General features: G+C 39.6%; 1 protein-coding gene across 3 annotated transcripts in view; it reads right to left on the bottom strand.

The window, feature by feature from the left end:
- Nucleotides 1-19,010, bottom strand: part of FYCO1 (FYVE and coiled-coil domain autophagy adaptor 1) — a 45,886-nt gene that overhangs the window by 4,232 nt on the left and 22,644 nt on the right. For 2 of the 3 annotated variants that reach the window (XM_030971827.1, XM_030971829.1), the window contains exons 10-18: nt 18,599-18,717; nt 17,445-17,612; nt 16,855-17,004; nt 15,625-15,830; nt 15,136-15,280; nt 6,257-6,340; nt 3,271-3,360; nt 1,414-1,624; nt 6-115 (exon numbers count right to left, since the gene is read on the bottom strand). In XM_030971827.1, coding sequence (XP_030827687.1) covers nt 6-115; nt 1,414-1,624; nt 3,271-3,360; nt 6,257-6,340; nt 15,136-15,280; nt 15,625-15,830; nt 16,855-17,004; nt 17,445-17,612; nt 18,599-18,717 — 1,283 coding nt within the window. The remainder of the gene's footprint in view (nt 1-5; nt 116-1,413; nt 1,625-3,270; nt 3,361-6,256; nt 6,341-15,135; nt 15,281-15,624; nt 15,831-16,854; nt 17,005-17,444; nt 17,613-18,598; nt 18,718-19,010) is intronic. The other variant, XM_030971828.1, reaches the window with a different exon arrangement.

Here is a 19,010-nt window from a genome sequence, read left to right as displayed (position 1 = left end):
CCTACCTAGAGAATGTGTTGTCAAATATCAGGGTGTAGATTCCAGCGTTTCTGACTTTCACCTGTCCTCTGATAGTTTCCTTATGAGAGTTGCAGCGAGTCATAGGGATAAGAACCTGGAATTCAATACAAATCAATATGAAGTTTGCTATTTGCCCTATAAATTGGCATTTTCTTTCAGAAAGCCTTGATTTCAGCCACCTTGAAACTCCCAAAGTGCATCTATGCCTGTAAAACTAATTACTCTGGTTAACATTAAAAACTCCCCCAAACTAAAATCTCACAGTGAGACATCTGTTTTCCTTGGATTATATCTTTACAGCACTAACCTATGGCTATTCCTCTCTGCTTTAGAGATAGAATCAAATCCTGAACTTTTAAATGCTAATCTAAGAAACTTTAATAACTTAATCAAGTGGTATATTAAATCCATATACCCAAGAGTAGGATTTAGCTAAATATATCTTTTAACATATGTTTTTATACTCCTTGTGTTATAAAATAAGCTTTCTCAGCAAATCTTAATTTTTTATCTGAGCTCACAGCAAAAAATGTGTGTATCTGTGGTTCTATGTGAGTCTTACTGTAAAACCCTAGCACAGCTGTCAGAAGAGCAGCTGACATAGATCAAGGATGACCCTACGCAACACAAAGTTTTACCAAAGAAATATATCAAGACAAAAGCAGCATTCACACTTCATTCAGCTTTCAGATTAAGAAAAAGAGATATTTTACATGGAGTTAATAACTGTGCAGTGAATTAACACAAGCTATATAAATGTCTAATTCCCCCAGTAAATCACAGCCATAGAGTTCACCCTACCACGGTGAATTAAACCAACAGCTGCCTTGTCTTCAGTAAAACTTGGCAATTAGTTGAATAAAATAGATTCATTTAATCTGTAATCCTCATGAAATATGGACAGCACATACAAAACCAGGTACCTCGGGCACTGGCAAAGAGATTTTGCACACCATCCAGGCACTTAAGTATATGCTTCATTGTAAGAAATGTAGGTAACCCAAGAAATTAGTCTGTTTCCCTGTGGCTTCTTCTCAAGAGCCTGGCAAAACCAGCCTTAAAGAGTTTACAAACTAAGTAAAATTGAGGAAAAAAAAATCTTGCAGACTTGGACATTTAATTTTGCTTAATAATACTGGGTGAATTTCAGATGCAACCAATAGAAGCTATAGGGCTTTTCAACTCAACTTTTGCAGGCAACATTAAAGATGTAGCTTTGCCTTTAGCAGAACTGCAGCTTAACTGGAGAAACAAATCCTTAATGCATTAGCAAGTGGCAATTCTGGTGAAGACCTCACAGCAATACTTGTCAATTCCTGTGGGCTGGATGAATGTAGAGCAATGTCTGAGTAGAGCACAACCTCTGAGGTAGTAAGGAGACAAAGGCCTTACTTTGCACTGATCCAGCGGCGTGTCTTCGGCCTCTTGGTAGACAACACTGAAGGATATGCTTTTGGGGTCTGATGAGAAGATCCAGCTGATTGTTAGTCCCATCTCTGTAACAGTGATGGGAATGATACTGTAGGTGCTGGATTTGATGAACAGCTCTCTGTTGCTTTCTCCAAAATTCATGATCTCTTCTACTGTAAGGGGTAATTTCATCCTGTGAGGGAGAAACATACGATTGCTTGAAGAGATCCAATCCACTTACTCAGACAAAACCACTAATCATTGATTTTTATTTTCTATCTATTTCAGGTAGACTCCACAGTGTATTTGGGACACATCCAGAAAATGCATGAAAATTCAGCCTCAGATGAAGGTAAAAACTACAAAAAAAATGATTGATATTAAGAACCTTCACTGGTCTGGCACAAGTGGATTTTTTTCACTTATTTATCTCATTTCAACTGAAGAAAACCAGTGCTGGAATAAAGCTTTTTAGAGTTACTACAGATAAGAAAGGAGTGCTGCCCTCTACTGTTATTTTTAAACAAAAAAGTAAGTGACCTGGTTTATTCACCTTCCTAGTTGAATATAAAAATTTGCATAGGAAACAGGAGGGATCAGGATTACAGAGGGGACAGGTGGATGAAATGTGAACAGCAGCTCTGTTCTGAAACGCTTAACACATTTGGGTCTGTTTTACCCAACCAAGATGCAAAAAAACTGACTCAAAATACTTCCAGTTAAAAAGGAAATTCTTAGCATGTAGATGATGCAGAGTCCTACAGCATTAGATGAGCTGACTTCATTCTGGTATCTGTTTAACACTGTGATCAGTGAGGCCCTGAAGCAGGAGAACACTGGTTACTTTCTTCAGGGGGAACCTGTAATTTCTAAGATCTGTGGGATCACACCTACATTACCCTACCTAAAACAAATCTCATCTGTCACTCTTCAGGCCAAATACACTGTTTGCAAATCAATGAGATCAGACTAAACCACAGTCCTGCCATGTCTCAGGTGACCTTTGATTTTAATAAACTAAATGTTATTCTTAGTTTTGCCTTACAGCCCAGCTCTGATTCTAGTTACTGCTTCATTTACCTGGATCTCTGAACAGCAGCAACAAGGTTGAAACACGGACTGATTTATCTCCCTGCAGTCACAAGTTTAAAACCTTTCTCATAACTAATGCAAAATTTCAAAGCTAGGTTTAAAGGGAGAGTGAGCAAAGGTGAATTTCTCTAAGTCATGTGCATTTCCCTGCATTGGATTCTATTCTTGTCGGTGCAAGACATGCTGTATCACTACCGCATGTAATTAGGAATTTCAGAGCAGGACACCTGCAGAGAATTGTGCAAACACAGAGCTTAGATGAAATTTTATGCAATGGCATGTATCAACCAGAACGGGCATTCTGGGAAGCCACCAATAAATAACAGATACGTGTTCCAAAAGGCCATGAACTCCCTCCCTTTGGCAAAGGTCCAACTAGAGCTGCATTCCCTGACTTGCCCTTGCAGTTTCTTTCAGAGACTGTTAGAACTGCACAGCCTTTTCTCTAAACTCCCTTCGTGTTGACAGCAATTCCTGTAATAAAAATAGGAAATGTTTTCTCATGTGATGTGGACCTACATCTTTCCTTTTTATTTCCCAGTTGCACTGGGACTGAAAAGAGAGGACCTGGTTCATTGCTGCTGCTCTGTGTGGTTGTTACACCCTCTCATCCTCCTCAGACCAAATTCTACCACGAGACACAAGTGAGCAGCTCTTCCAGGAGCCTGCAAGGCTTGTGCTCACATAGCTGGTATCTGAGCTCAGCCTTTATGCTTTCACCTATAGCAATGAAAGTGTTCTGCTTACATAATTTCTCCTGACTTCAACAAGCATATCTCAGCATCTTGAGCAACTTGCCAGTCTTCAGATTCATCGAAAGTTGAAGAAGTGCTGTTTCTAGAACATGGAAAAGAAGGAAAATCATGATTCTTTGAGTAGTATGTAATCAAATACAATCTGCATGCTGATGCCTTCCCAAAATAGAAATGTTTTGATAATCCTGATACCAAATTCTAGGATTCTTAGTTGCCCCATTCTAGTGACAAAACTGGGCAAAACCGCAGCCCCCTTCTGCTCATCACTGTACACAAACGTAAAACTGTTTTTATCCTGGTTTCATGAGCTAAGTGGAATACATATATACATCCAGAAAATCTTTTCTGCAATCATAACATAAATTTCTTATTGAGATGATGACAGGTTTTGAAGATTCTCTGGCAGGTGGGAACTTGAGGGACAGACACAAGCAAAACAGTCTGCACTTGTCCCTTAAACAAAGCTTGCAAAAGGATAAGACGTCTCCCTGAATTTAATCTGGGAGGTGTTCTACAGACATATAATTCAGTTCCTTATTCTGACAATGTACACAAAACATATTCTATTGCTGTAGAATTGCTACCATGTGTCTTCTTTTCCTACAAAAAATACTGCATGATTCAAACACAAATACACCAAAGATACTGTTACAAGATGACAAAGCAGGATGTTTCTTGCACACCATGATGTGTCCCAGCGAGCAGTGAAGTAGAGGGAAGAACCTTCTATCCACTCCTTACCTCAAAAAAGGTGTATGCTCTTGGTGAACACTGGACTAGCCCCAGGTATGAATTACAGGGCTGGACACAGAGAGAAGGATGAGTCTGAGAGTCAGGAAACAAATGCTGATAGTTTCCAAGTAAGTTAGAGCTTCTCTGACTGATTCTTGTTTTGTTTCTCTGCATTCCAGCAGTTTGAGAAAATTAAGCTGTTGTTCCCAGAAAAAATGCCAAGGATTCTTATTTACAGTGAACCAGCTGGTTGGTTCCTTCCAAAAACCAGTGGAATCTAATAAAGTGTTAATACAATATGTGCTTCTGAACCACCAAGTGCAGTAATTCCCCAAGAGAGCATAATTGCCATACTTGCTGTTGACCAATTCTCAAAACTAATGCAGTTTAGCATTTTCTTTTAAATCCAATGGGACATGGCTCTACAAGCAGCATTGCTGAGAAGAAGAGCATGAGAAAATATCTCCTTCAGGTAGTCATGATCAGCATCTGAATATACTATGTCAACAACATGCAATCACATGTCAATGCAGTGACATTATGGTTTGGAAACAGAACTAATTTACTGCAAATTAAACTGCACCCACTGTCTACACATTTCCTGAACCGTTATCTTGATATTCCTGTTCTTTTATTTTTGCAGTCTCTTGAATAACCCTTGACTTCTTCAGTCACACCACTACTGTTAATACCCTAAAGCGACAACTGGGATGTGCATGGGAGACTCAAAGCTCCCATGCACATAAGTGCACTTAAGTAATTAAGTGCCAAAACCTGAGCAGACACAAGGAATGTAGCATGAAGTACTTAATACGTGTTGGTCCATAAAGGTTAGTACAACATCTGTGCAAATACTTACTGATACAAATAACTTCTTGTTAACGATCTTTATACAACCAGATAAGAAAATCGATTCCGAAAAAAAACCTCAAACCAACAAACTAGAAAACTGAACTATAGCTTGTAAATCTACACATACATTTTGCTTGCACAATGGGAAGAGCAACCAGCTTCATGCTCTGATCCACGTGAGTCTCCCATCCCACCAGGTTAGCTACACAGCTTTAATTTCACAGCCTTGAATTCATGCAGAGCAAGAGAACTATACAATTACAGGCAACTACACAATTCAGAAGTGTTAAACTCCATGACATACTACACAACGCCATTAGAGTTCTTGATTTAGTCCATTAATTTCATCTTTCATTTGGAAACCTGAAATGTAAGTTAAATCCCAGGACCAATATATGTTCGTGTTCTCCTCTAACACGTGATTTTCCTTATTCCTGCTGCTGCAACCCAGTACGTGGTTAGGTGATTACCTTGCCACTTGGCTCTACCAACCAAAACATTCACCACACATCTAAGGCTAAGGGAGTGCTAAGTCTCCTGATTTATGTATTAAACCAAAGTGCCTATAATCACAAAGAAAATCCTCCTTTATGATATCTTACTGAGTTTAACAGTCTAAACTAAGGTCTGATAGGCTATAATATAAGAAACAGTATCATGATTCAACTGGAGCATTTTTCCCCTGACAAGAGAATTTATTCTTGCATGACCCATTCACTTTTTGTCTTAGCACTAAGGATGTTCCTACAGTTTGCCAGGTCCCCAGATTATGAATATGCAGCCTCTGGTGTATCTATTTAAACAGTCTGTATTCTTTCACTTCTTCTTCTTTTTAAAAGTAAAATGAAGTGTGACTAAAAGCAGAAAGAAGTGAAACATGGAAAAGACAGTACAGCAAGAAGAGAACAGCTCTGACTCAGCAAAGCTTCAAGACACAGATTGTTGGAAGCTGATACAGCATTTTGAAGAATTATTGCTTCATGCTGGTCTTGTTCTTATGCAATTCCTTATGCTGGTCTTGTTCTTATGCAATTCAGGCACCTGCTGTTGGTCACTGTCCCTAAGGTCCCTAAGTCTTGTCCACTGTGCCTGTTCTTATACAGGGATAGCATTTCTTACAAATGATACTAAAAATACTGTGGCCAACACCATAAATGGCCTGGGGAGTTAAAGGTTAGTTAGAAGTCACTTTTAGAATTAAAACCTGAAAAAAGATGGTTCAAAGCTAGACTCAGCAATTTTCTGTTTTCATAAACACCTGAGCTCTGACAGCTGTAGCTACATGTCAGAGGTGTTGGCTTCATGTGGCTGAGCAGTGAAATCCCAGAAGCCATCTGCCTGTCAGCAGTGCAGTTATTTCTGGAGAGAACTTCTGTCATCCAGGTGAGTCTTACCGAATTGTGTGAAAGGCAGAAACCTGAAACGGAGACTGGAGGCTGTACAGAGCCCCTAACAGCTGCTTAGCCCAGCAAACACATCTGAAAATGCAAAGAAATAATCAAAGGCATTATGCTGAAGTGCACCAATGATTCCCTGGGCCTGCTGTTATCTAGCAGGTCAGACCCACCCCAGGCACCCTAACTTAGTTATTAGCCCTCCTCTCCAACCCAACAGAGAGCAGTAAAAATGGAAAGAGGACAGTACAGGATCAGAAGAAAGGATACCACAGACAGCCCTTGACATGGGCAAGAAAAAGGCATCATTTGGGATGGAGCAAGGGGGATATAGAGCTTTTAACAGGGCGCAAGACAGTGTCTTGCATGAAGGTGTATGGGTGGGAAAGGGATGGAAGTGTTAAGGGCAAACCCTCACATATGTTGAGATGGGAAAGCATCACACAGACAATTGCAAAACTACATGGAAAAAGATGGATGGACATGAAGATCCATCACTGTGTGCTATGAGTCAGATGCTTACTGCTATAAATGAAATCCCAGCTATTTCTCAAAAAAGTATCTATGAGTTAGCTATGCTACATCCTATATGAAACAAAGAAAAACAACCAACAGACAATACAAAAGGACTCCCCAGCCTTAAAACTGGACACACTCTACTTCAAGACAAGAAACAATACATAGAAAGCAAGCTAGGGAAATAATAATGACAAAGGAATCTTTCTGTTCTCCAAGTGACAACATGCAAAGTATTTTTAAATTTTTGTTGTTGTTGTCGTTGTTTTTTTGTTTTGGTTTTTTTTTTTTAATTGTGATAGGGAACATGTTTGGCAAAGGCTATGAGATGAAGATAGCTTTCAAACACTGCATTTGCAAAATGTTCAGAACAAGCAATTAGGGATTATCAGGGTGCTTTCAAGTCCCCTTCCCAGCAGGAGGCAGCAAACAGACGACTGGAAATCAACACTAAAAATACTGACAAGCTGCTGCCAGTATAGCCCAAACACTGCAGCCTGTAGATCACCAAGGCTACAGCCACCTCTGTGGGTAACACTAGTTAAGATACCTTTGAATTTTCTTTTCACACAGCTCTTTAGAGGCTGTTAAGGCAAACTGAGGCAGAATTATAGGAGAGATATAGCAAAAGCAGTTTCTGGCTTGAGTTTACACCAGCATCCATCAGGAGCCCCATGTCCTTTCAGCAGAGCTCCTGCCCAACCCTCCCTGCCCAGCCTGTAGCTCCACAGAGGCTGCTCCATCCCAGAGCCTGCAGGTTCCCTGCAGCCAGGGTAGTTTCTGCACCCAAGGTCCTTCACAGCTCTACAATCAAATGTTCTTCAGACTGACCCATCCAGGAGTAACAGCTACTCTCTCAGCCCACTCCCTATAGGGGGTAAATTCACACAACCCAGATGCTACCACACGGTTTAGCCACTGCTGTGTCATCCTCATACCTTATTTTGCATCTCAAAATGACTGATAAAAGCAGGTGTTTATCACAAGTTTTGCTCCCCTGTTTGACAGGAACAGTTTGTGAATATTTAGCACCTTGCTCCCAGTTTGTTTCTTAGAGGCAGAGAAATTTCTATCACATGCAATGAAGCACAAGGGAGAACTCAGTTTTTAAAAAGCATTACACAGCCTTACATTTCTTGTGTCAGTAGTGTTCTTTCAATAAATGATGCTGCAGAAGTAAGACAAATTTGGTGCTGTTTTTCTTTATATGCATTTGCAGGTACCAAACTCAAGCAGCCAGAGATACAAGCTCACTGCTCTACAAATTGGAGTCCCAGAAGCACTCCAGCTATGGTAGCACAGGCTGCTGCAAAGATCTGCCTGCATGGGCTTGTTTCTCTCAATAGAGTTTGCCTCTTTTGCAGAACCAAGGGACACTCAAACTGCTGTACATTAGAACTCACTGGGTGAGACCTTTCAGGCAATCTTGAATCAGAAGTGAGTTCTGCTAATCTTATGCTGAGTAATATCTTGTAGTAGGATTAATCTCACAGAAACATGGTTTTTGTAGCACAAAAGACAGGGCATTTAGCATTTGGACTAAATCTTTAAGAAGTCAATAAACCTATCTTACAAAACAATTTACCAGGTAAACAGCTTGCAAAGATCTTAGGGCTGTTACTTTTATGTGCTGGCATCAGCCCTGACTGCAGTTAAACTGAGTTAAGGAGAGGCTTAAGGGGTTAAGCCTCTCCTTAACTTGGAGAGCAGACAGTGCAAAACCCCATCAGCCCTTGAGAGGGAGTGTGATGGAAGGGGCTGACAGAAGATTGGTCACTCCTTCCTCGGAGAGTAATACAAATGTAGTGCATTAACAAAAATCCTCCGTGTTTCAGTAAGTCACTTGAAATGGGGAAAGGAAAAAGTGCTGCCATCTGATGATGTGACTGACATCTAAAGAACAAGATGAGGCTTAACTGAAACACAGGTTCTAAAGTACTCATTGAGACTCAAACCCTGCCTTTTGGGACAGGTCCAACCCAAGCCAAACAACTCTGATGCTCAGAGTCTGCAACCTGAGCCTAAATGGTGAATTTGGCAAAACAAATTTTATTTCTCTCATGGGTTTCCCCAGAAACCTCAATCCTAGCACTAAATCGAGGATGTATTAGAAAGCTTAATCCTTATACTGTTTGCAGAAGCCTCTTTGTAATTGTCTTTTGAGTATGCTTTTGAGTCCCCATCAGTATAAATCTGGTAACAGATGATGTGTTCAAATCCACCAACTGTTGTGCTTGGGTCTTGACTGTCAAGACAATCCTCTTCAGCAAATAAATAGATTTGCTTTTGTCTGTCATGGATGCTTTACTACAATGCTTATCTGTTAGCACTTAGGATTTTGTCTGTCTCCTGGATGCATTAGGATTTAATTATTTGCTGAGTAAAAAATCCCAATATGTCTCCTTCCAGGCTGCCTTTAAAAAGAAGGCAACATAGCAACTAGAGATACTGCTAACTTATTATAACTTCTCCATCACTGACCCCTATAAAAACAGAAATGAGAATTTTCATATTAATAAGAGTCTTCCCGCCAAATAAGTATTTTGTTGTTTTAATCCTTCACCTAGCAGGAAATGCACCGGTCTTTGTCATACTAAGTTTCTACATGAAACTGAAGACACTGACAGAAACTGACAGTACTTTTGCTGAACCTGGCTATAGCTGACTGCATTTTTCTTTGGATGCAGCCACTCTGGGCACACTCTGTTGCTCAAGAGTGGATTTCAGGCACTGTGGCATGTCATGGGGCTTGTATACACTTCAATGTTAACTCTAATGTGTATCACCTTTGACCAGCTTATTGCTGTTACTTTTGCCACCAAAGCACATATGTCAAACCAAACAAATGATATGGGGCAAATTAATCTCTGTCTTGATCTCACAAGCATTTGCTGCACCACACTTTGTTTTTTGGGAGGTGTTAATTTTGATAAGGCAATATGTCAGGAAGAATACCCAAACCGTCACACAGAACTGGTTCTTGAAGTGATCCAAGTGACTCTTGCTTATTTTATTCCCATGTTAGCCATGATCATCTGCTACTCACTAATTATTAAAACCTTACTGTGTGCTAGAAGTCTTCAAAAGAACAAATGTATAAAAATATTTTCTGTACTTGCCCTGTTTATTCTTACCCAGATACCCTATACTTTCTTCAGATTGATAAAAATCACAGACTGGAACTTTAAATTGAACAGCCGTTTTGAATATGCAATTACCAAAACAAAAGCTCTTGCTTATTTTTATGCCTGTCTTAACCCTCTATTTCTTCATGGGAATGAAAATCAGGAAGTACTAACACAAAGTTATTAAAAAATCAAGATGTGCCAAATGGCAAGTTACAGCTCAACAGTGGCAAGCCACCGAAGAGGAAGATTCTACATCTTCTACTGCTTTATATAGTGCAGATGCCACAAACATGTACCCACTATAAAACTGCCTAGAAAATCTGGCAACTCTTTTTCAGCTTCTTTTTTTCTGTTTGTTTTGTTTGCAAATACTGATGTAGGGAGTCTGAGTGAAAGAGGAAATACCATTAGTAAAAACACTGTGATCAGCTTAGAACCAACCTATTTTCATCACGATACTTCATTGCTTCCTGCTTTTTCAGTCCAAGCTGGTAACTGAGTTAACAGTGCAGAAGATCTTCAAAAAGTATAAAAAACAATGAGATAAAATTCCACTTTTCATAAAGGTAATTTAAATTTCGTGACTCCCAAACTTCTGGCCTGCTGGTTTTCTATGAATGGTGTTTATTTTATTGAAAGCTTTTATGAGTTGTTTCAAATATATTACATATTTTATGTAATATCTTCAGCCCTTTATTTAATGAGAATTCCTTTAATGAGAATTTATTTAATGAGAATTTTAAACATATATATTTCAATCTTCATGCTGGGTTTCATGTGTGGTTGGGTTTTTCGGATGTTTTGGGGGTTTTTTTCCATCTAGGACAAGGTCTGTACACAAAATCCTTTAGCACTCATCTAGAATTTCTGTAATAAAGCAGTATTTTCATCTGCCTTTCACCTGCTATCAGGTTCACAGTCTGAATGTCCCATACACATCTTTGTGTCTTATATCTGATAACAGAGCTGATGTTGCCAGATTACCAGGGCCCTTGTGAACAGCAGGAATATCATATCACACACACCTGGGCTCCAACACTGAGCAGTGTTTCTGTAGATGCAAAGTCTCACACCCTGATTCCCCACACATTCTTTGCATCATGACATCTTTCCAGTCTGTTTTTCCTGGCACCTCGGTTCCCTTGTCATGAAACTGCAGATTTCTTGGTTGTTTTCCAACCTTGTTCCACCAGTTCTTCCTTTCCACCTCTGGTCTGTTCACTTCCAAGTCGGAGGGAAAAAGATGTGCAGGGGGAAGAAAAGTGTGCAAAAGCTCTTGCACAAAGTAGAGCAGGTGTGGAGACTGGAACAGGGAAAAGAAAGAAGGGATGTTGCAGAGGAGCAAAGGGAGGACTTTACACAGCTGTGGGCTGCTTGCAATAAAGGCAGGGTTGGGTCTGGTCCAAAGGGTCAAAGTCCTTTGCATTACAGCTTTGAAATACCAATTTTAACTGCTTCAAACCATTCTTGCAAAAACCACACTGCACTGTTCCTTTACTCCCCATTAATACCCAGGCCTTCCTATCAGAGCACTGCAGCTCAGAGGTACCTGACCCTTTTTGGCAGCAGTGTGCCCATCTCACCACTTTTCCCTTTAGGAAACAGCTCCTTAGGCAATCCTTTCCTTACTACACAATCTCTTGTTTCTCCCACAGAGAAATATCCTTAAAAACAAAGCTATGAAGCAATGTGGTGTGACTGCATGCGTAAAGGTGCCATCTCAACACACAGCTGCAATGCAGGCTTTGCCAGCATAGGGTGGCAAGTGGTGCTGCTGTCCCCTCTCCTTCCTGGCTGGTTCTGCATGGGGCAGGCCATTCTTCAGACCACATTCACTTCCCCCCGTCGGCCACACTGCACCCTGCCTGGCCATGTGAGTTGTAATTAGGCCAGCCAAGAGTGTTATGAGTCATCAAGAAAAAAAACAATCCAAACCAAAGCAACCACTGTGCAGTGAGATGTTCTTTCTACCACTACCAAGGTGTGAATAAACTCTTTGTTCCTGTACCAGGCTAGTGGCAACTTTGGGTTTTTTTCACTCTTCTGCTGTCTATGATCTTGATTTTGCTGCTGCAACATGTATTGCAGGCGTGTTATGCCTCCAACACATAAAAATGGAAACACAGTAAACTGGTTTATCCTGCGGCCCTTTGTTTTAGAATACAATATGCAAATGTGAATGCTTTAGAGATAAGAGTTCAAAAACACAACACTTCAAAAGAAAACCTATGTGCCTTGAAGTAGCAGGATGCATCACAATTGCACAATTAATCTCAGCTCCTCACATTCAAGATTTTGATCAGGTTGGTCCAAACGCACATAACAAACCTGAAAGGTTGAAGTAACTGCTGCTTAATCCTAACCTTTAGGAAATGGCTACTTCAAGGTCAGCCAGAGTTATGTTGGTACAATCATCTGTCTTATTCTGCCACACACCTCTGCAGTTGATGACTAAGCTGAGTTTTAATTGATTCTCAACTGATCTGTACCAGTAAAGGCAGACTCTCAAGATTTGCTGTTATGAAATAATTTTGTTGTAATTGTTTCATTCACTTCAAGGAAAGAACAACAGTGGCAGGGCTAACACACCAAGTGAAAAATAGAGTAAAAGCACAGTAGGCACCAAAAGAGGGACAAATAGGAACAGGAATGTCCTTTAAGATAATTCACTGCTTTGAGGACCAACTTGCATTTTCAGTCCAGCAAGGACTCACACCTAGTATTCTAGGTATGGTCAGTGTGAAAATCTCTGCTGTCAGCCAGAGAAAAAGCATAAGAAACTACGTCAACAGAGCATGTTAATTGCAGATCTTCTACTTGGACAGCAAGCCTCCCTTCTCTTCCCTCTCCTGGCTACTCATCTCCTTCATTATTAAAGCTCCACCAGCTGGTTCAAACCTCTGGCAAAACCAAAATAGCTTGGATTATTTTCAGCAGGTCTCAATAAAGAAGTTTAGCCTGAAAACTGACTTATTTGTATCCCTTCCTGAGACCTGCATCTAGCAACCACAATCTTGGATCCTTTGTGTGTTCCCCAGACACTATATCTAAGCAAATTCTACTCCAAATATTCAATTTAATGCAAAATGAACTTTATTGGAATGCCAGCGGAGACTATGTGAAGTTTCCACCTAGAAATCAGGCCACATTTAGCTGGACACTAGAAAGAGAAAGAATAAAGATGATAAGTCTACATGAAGTTCAAGGAGGTCAGCCCAGTACAGCCAAGAAATCTGCAGCAATCAAACCAGTAGCTCATAAAGTCACTGAACTGCAGGTCCTTGAACTGTGGGAGAAAACACAGTGGAAAATTTTCAGTACATGTCTCAAGGGCTGCTGTCAAAGATAGGACAGAAGGTCAGCAGACAATACAGGGGTTCTGGCACATTTACTCACAAACAACCCAGGTATCTCATGCTGCACTTCCTGCTCCTTCCTGTGCTAAGTGACACTCAAGCTTTGGGTACACATGTACACCTCACCACAGAAACAAGTGAGAAGACCTGTGTGCTGTCACAATCAGCACTGTGCCCTGCTGTTTTTCTTTAACATGCACCACAGGTACCGCACCATCATCTGACTCACTTATCAGTTTCTAGATCTCCCCATAACACAAACCCACAATCAACAAGTCATCTGCAATGCAAGAAGGCCATTCTCCTCTCCACTGCTCAGGCTAGTGAGCCTGAGCCTTCCAAACATTACAGGTGTCATGGAAAAGGGCAGGTGTCATTTGTGTTCTCTGCAAAACATGTCTCAAGTTCAAAGTACAGCCACACTAGGACTCACCCACCTGCTCACAAAACTGCTAACAAAAAGCAATAGAGGATAAAGCACTATTTCCTGGCTCTCCTGCTTATAATCTGACAACAAGGGAAGCTGGACAACCTTTAAACGTTTACATGGTGTAAGTAAGTTGTTCCATGGGTGCTCTTCAAGAATAGTATCCTCTTGTTAGTGACAATCCTTCCTTCCTGCCTGAATACTTTGTCAGACAAGATGAATTTAGACCAATCTCAAATTAAAACAAATGGTGACCCACACTTATTTCTCTTCACCTGGCTGTTTTCTCCAGAGCTAACTCACCTGTAACATACCTCCCACAGATAGCATGAATTAAAATAAGTAGTACACTTCACTTTTTTCTTCACAAAACAAACAAACAAAAATTCCCCACCAAAAACTGTCCTTTTGCAAAACACTAAATTCACAAGGGCACTGTGAAGCTCAGTTCATTCCAGCACATGATAAGAAGGAATACACCATCACGTGTTAACTGTCTGCAAAGTAGGTAGAACACATTTAAGGTATTTACCAAGAAACAAATATGTAAAATTTTGAAAAGTCTTTTTACCAAATAAACAAGTCTGTACTGTTTGTCTCCAAACTGCAAGTCATTGTGGTTTATACCAGAAATGTGTCTGTTGGGTGTAAAAGAGTCTACATCTGCTTTCTCAGCAGCAGACTGTTTGCTCTGTGACTATTTTCACTTCAGTATTTATATTTATCCTGTTTATTTTTCTGCTTGGAAGCAAAGCAAGTACATGATTTAGGTGAAATTTCTCTTGTTGTTTTTTCTTCTCAAAAGACAATATATTTTAAAGAACAAAAGTTTTGTAAAACGTTTGAAAATATCTGAACAATAGTAAAACAATAATTTGCCTAAATTATACAAATTAAACATAATAAATAAATAAAGATACAAATTAAACTATAATACTAAAATTTCATTTGCAAACCAAGTATTTGGACATTCAGATGGCCTTAAATCCTTTTAATTGGTAATTTAGGTAGAATTAAATATTAAAAAATTACTGAAATCTGCACTCACTCCCATTTGCTTCAAAAAGAAAAGAACAAACTTGTGCCAGATGTAGCTAAACAATTGTTTTTTTCTGTAAGCTGTCATCTCTAAGGTAGTAAGGAAGTCTACAGACACAGAGAGCCTGAATGCTGATTTTAATGGTGACAGCTGGCCTGATAACAGCACAGAGCTGGGACTACTCCCCTGTGTTGTGGTAAAGCAGGTGGAGAGAGAGCATGGAGTGGTTTAGATTTACTAGATTGAATGCTGACTGTGCAAATAGACCAAAATGATCTACTGAACACGTGGCCTGGGAACAGAGGTCTTCACTTTACAGAGAGGTTGACTACTCTCACTGAATGGGAGAAAAAGAAGAACATTCTAAAGCAAATCCCAAAGAGTCCCCTCTTTGAGAAGCAGTGTTTACTCACAGATCTGTCACACTTTGATCCAGAGAGTCTCTTTCCATCTGACTTTCATTGTGGAGAGAGTCTGATTCCTGTACTTGGCACAGCTCCTCATCAGTGATTATATCAAAAGCTGCATCATCTGGTGGTTTAGAGGCTTCGTTTGCAGCTGTGCCAAAAAAAAAAAAAAGAGAAGAAACATAAACACTATTAGCTGGTTGTCTGGAAAACAAACAAGCAAAACCCTTAAGGGGCAAGCCCGGGCCATTCCTCTTCATTTACAGAAGCATTAGGTAACTATTAGAATTAATGGAAAACCTTGGTCTGACTGACACTCATTTAATACATTAATGTTTCTGTCAATATCAATTAAATTCAAAGACAGGGTCAGTTCCACCCTGAAAACTCTCCATGACCTCCTGCAGGTCATTGGAGCAGGAGGTGACCGTGATTTCTTGGAGACTGTCAAAGAACAGTACTTATTTCTCCACAGCATGCAAACAATAAACTAACCAAAAGCCCTCTCAGATGGTGACACAGGCGATTCCAGTGAAGCTGGTGATCCTTCCTGGTTGGCACTGGATCCAGAGTCATCTGTACTGTCCACAATGACTCTAGGCTTACTAAAGCAAGCTCTGCAGCAACGCTCCTTTTTTCCACCAAGCTTTGTCACCATGTAGTTGTTGCAGCAGTAGTAGCAGAAAATGCGGCCACACATTCTAGAAATGATTCAAAACCAGAGGTGTTAGAAAAATACCAGACACAGATGGAACATATCTCCATGACAGAGGTTGGGGCTCTCTCATAATGGTCTTGTTTTCTGCAAAAGCATGAAAGCTACACCCATTGGCAGAACTCATAACAGACCACACTCCTTTCTGAAGTGAAGCAAGTCTTCTTGACAAGCACAGGATAGAAATTCACATTCATGCTTTGCTACCTTAATGAACAGGTAAAGCAGAAAAAACTAAAAATACAAAAGATAAATATAAAAATATAAAAATATAAAACAATCAAATGTCCACAAATATACAATGCAAATAAATAATATTTATATTAAGCGTGTAAGGAGAAAATTAACTTAATACTACACAGGCCAAATCTCACAGACAGGTAGAACAAAACTTGATTTGATTATAAGGACTTTAAAAACACATCTGTATGTCTCTGCTTCATAATGACCCCTCTTCCCTTCAGAAAAGAAAAAAATCCAGTATTGGACACATATGCGTACATTCATTCTTCCTGCCCTCTCCAGTCTGAAGTCTTGCAGTATTAAACTTGTCAACTACTTTGTAATGTTGAGATTTTCATTAATGAAAGCACCCAACAGGGATGACTGCTACTCAGGAAATTTCAATGGTTTTGTTTTTCTTAATAATTTAAATCATTACTAGGTGAAGACACAAGCAGCTTTCAGAGACCTTAGCAGAAATGAGTAATTTGGAAGCTGTTACCCAAAATGACTTCACCATTCACTAATCCCTACAGAATGTTGTTTACATTCACGTGAAATGGAAACAGTTCTAGTGCTTCCTTCTTTCCTTACATGACAAATCAGGTCAAGGGATCTTTCCCATAATGTCTTATCCCCTCGTAAGCTCATGTGTTCTTTCAGCCTCTACAATGTCATGTATCAACAATTTTGATCACTGAACTGTGAACATCAAGAAATATTTCCTCCACACAGACAACCATACTGAGTTTTACTTTGGAACAGTGCAATACAGTTCAACAACTGACCTGCAGTGGTGTCGGCGCACCATCCATGAGAACTCTCTCTGGCAGTCCAGACAGTGATTAACTTCTGTGTCCCCCTGCCACCTCTGCTCTGCACTAAGCTTCTGCTGGAACTCCAGAGCATCAGACTTTTGCCACAAAGCATCCTTATCTCTGCAGTGACACAGTTAAAAGAAAGAAAAACACATAGAAGTTGTCACAGTGTTGGTTTACTGCTAACCAAACTCAACTGGAATGCTGGTGAAAGCTTCACAGTAAAAATTAAAAATTCCTTTGCTCCTAAAATTCTGAGACGTTTTCAGATATAAAGATAGATCAAAAAACCTACTGAAGCTTCTGCAAAAATAGGGAGAAGAACACTTGCCATGCAGAGAACTACATATTTTTTTCAAAACAGACAGCAAATTAAGGAGATATTATTGACTGTTACATTTTTTGACTATATAATGGAAATGCAAAATTTCAACTGCTAATGAATTTGGTCTTCACTTGTATCTTCAATTTGGGAATATAAGCCTGGATGACCTAAGCAGAATCCCTGAACAACATAAGCAAGGATTTTAATTTCTGTTGCTGTTTATTTTGATGCCAACCTGATAAGTTCTATCAAACGTTCTTCAAGGAACTGCTTTGTTCTTGTCAGGTCATCCAGCTCAGCAAATAACTTCTGGTCACTGCTATCTTTATCTGCTGCCACCTTGCTGAGCTTCTCAGTGTAATCCAGGATCTTCTCTTTTGCTTCATCAGCTTCTTTTTGGATCCTGATCAAATACAAAGGCAATTATTAATCATTTTTAGCTTATGTAAATTCAAGTATTCCCTGTGGAAGGAAGGGCTCTTCCACCCTGATAAACAGGTAGTTTCAGTGAAATTTTTCTCAGTGTGCATATTTTTTAGAGCTAGGCAGAATCTCCCCAGTTTTCTGCATCACTGAAAATGCACAATAGATCCATTATCTAGTGAACACTGCCAGTAACCAGCAATTTCTTGGATGCCCTGCTTATAGTAAAGCTTCTGATGGTATCAACTAGTGATAATACATATGATATCAGCACAAATGTATAAAAATACATAGGCTTTGGTTAACCTGTTAGACTCTGTGTGAGCCCACATCCCATGAAGATCTATTTCTGATTGCCAGATTATCCACACCACACAGGCCCATGTTACAGACTTTGAAAACACATCCTGAGTTAGATTATTAAAGCTGATAAGAAACCTGACAAAGACATACAGGATGTGGTCCCATTCAGATAATTCTTACTGATTCCCTGAAACTTCACAAAGAGGAGAGAAAAAAGAAACTGTCCAAAAGTACGAGTTTTCCATTTCTTACAAAGAACCCCAATATTAATTTTGTGCTTAACCTATAAGAGGTTATAAAAATGTCTCGTGTGAATTTATATCAGCTAAATTAACAATACAGTAGAAACTAAGCCGTGCATTCACATGTGCTGTATAATTTCCATGTTTCTTATGTGAAGTGTCAATCTGATAGTCCCTGCCAGTGCCCATGAGCCCTTTGTTCTATATATGATACTTCATATATGGTACTTCATAAACCATGGTGATTTTCAATATGTTTTGATTAATGTCCCCTTGCTTGGCCTACAAATTAATAGCTTCTGTAAAGAATACAAACTCATATGGTACTTCATAAACCATGGTGATTTTCAATATGTTTTGATTAGTGTCCCCTTGCTTGGCCTACAAATTAATAGCTTCTGTAAAGAATCCAAACTCTCACCTTTCCAAGAGTTCTCTAAGAGAAGTCACTTCTTCTTCCTTCTGCAGACGTGCAGATTCTGATTCTGACAGTTGCTCTCTTGCTTCATCCAGTTTTCTACACAAACTCGTGTTTGCAGCCTAGTAAAATGAATTATTTCCTTACATATAAAAACAAGACTTTACCATGCACAGGACATTTACCAAGACAGCTAACAATGCTTTAAAAGAATCAGTTACAGCCAAATGACCAATTAAGATATTATTGTATAAGCAGGCAGTAATTAGCTGTGTACTAGTGACTGATCACTTCTGTCACACTGAATAAGGGATACATGCTAAAGTAACACAGTGTTAAGCCTGTAATTCTTGTTAGTCCATGTCAGTTGAAGTTTTGCCTCCTTATCAAGAAAAATATCTCAAAAATAATGGTA

Source organism: Camarhynchus parvulus, chromosome 2, assembly GCF_901933205.1.
Source record: "Camarhynchus parvulus chromosome 2, STF_HiC, whole genome shotgun sequence".
Lineage (NCBI taxonomy): Eukaryota > Metazoa > Chordata > Aves > Passeriformes > Thraupidae > Camarhynchus > Camarhynchus parvulus.
Note: the sequence above shows the minus strand (reverse complement) of the source record. Positions and strands in the feature narration are given on the sequence as shown.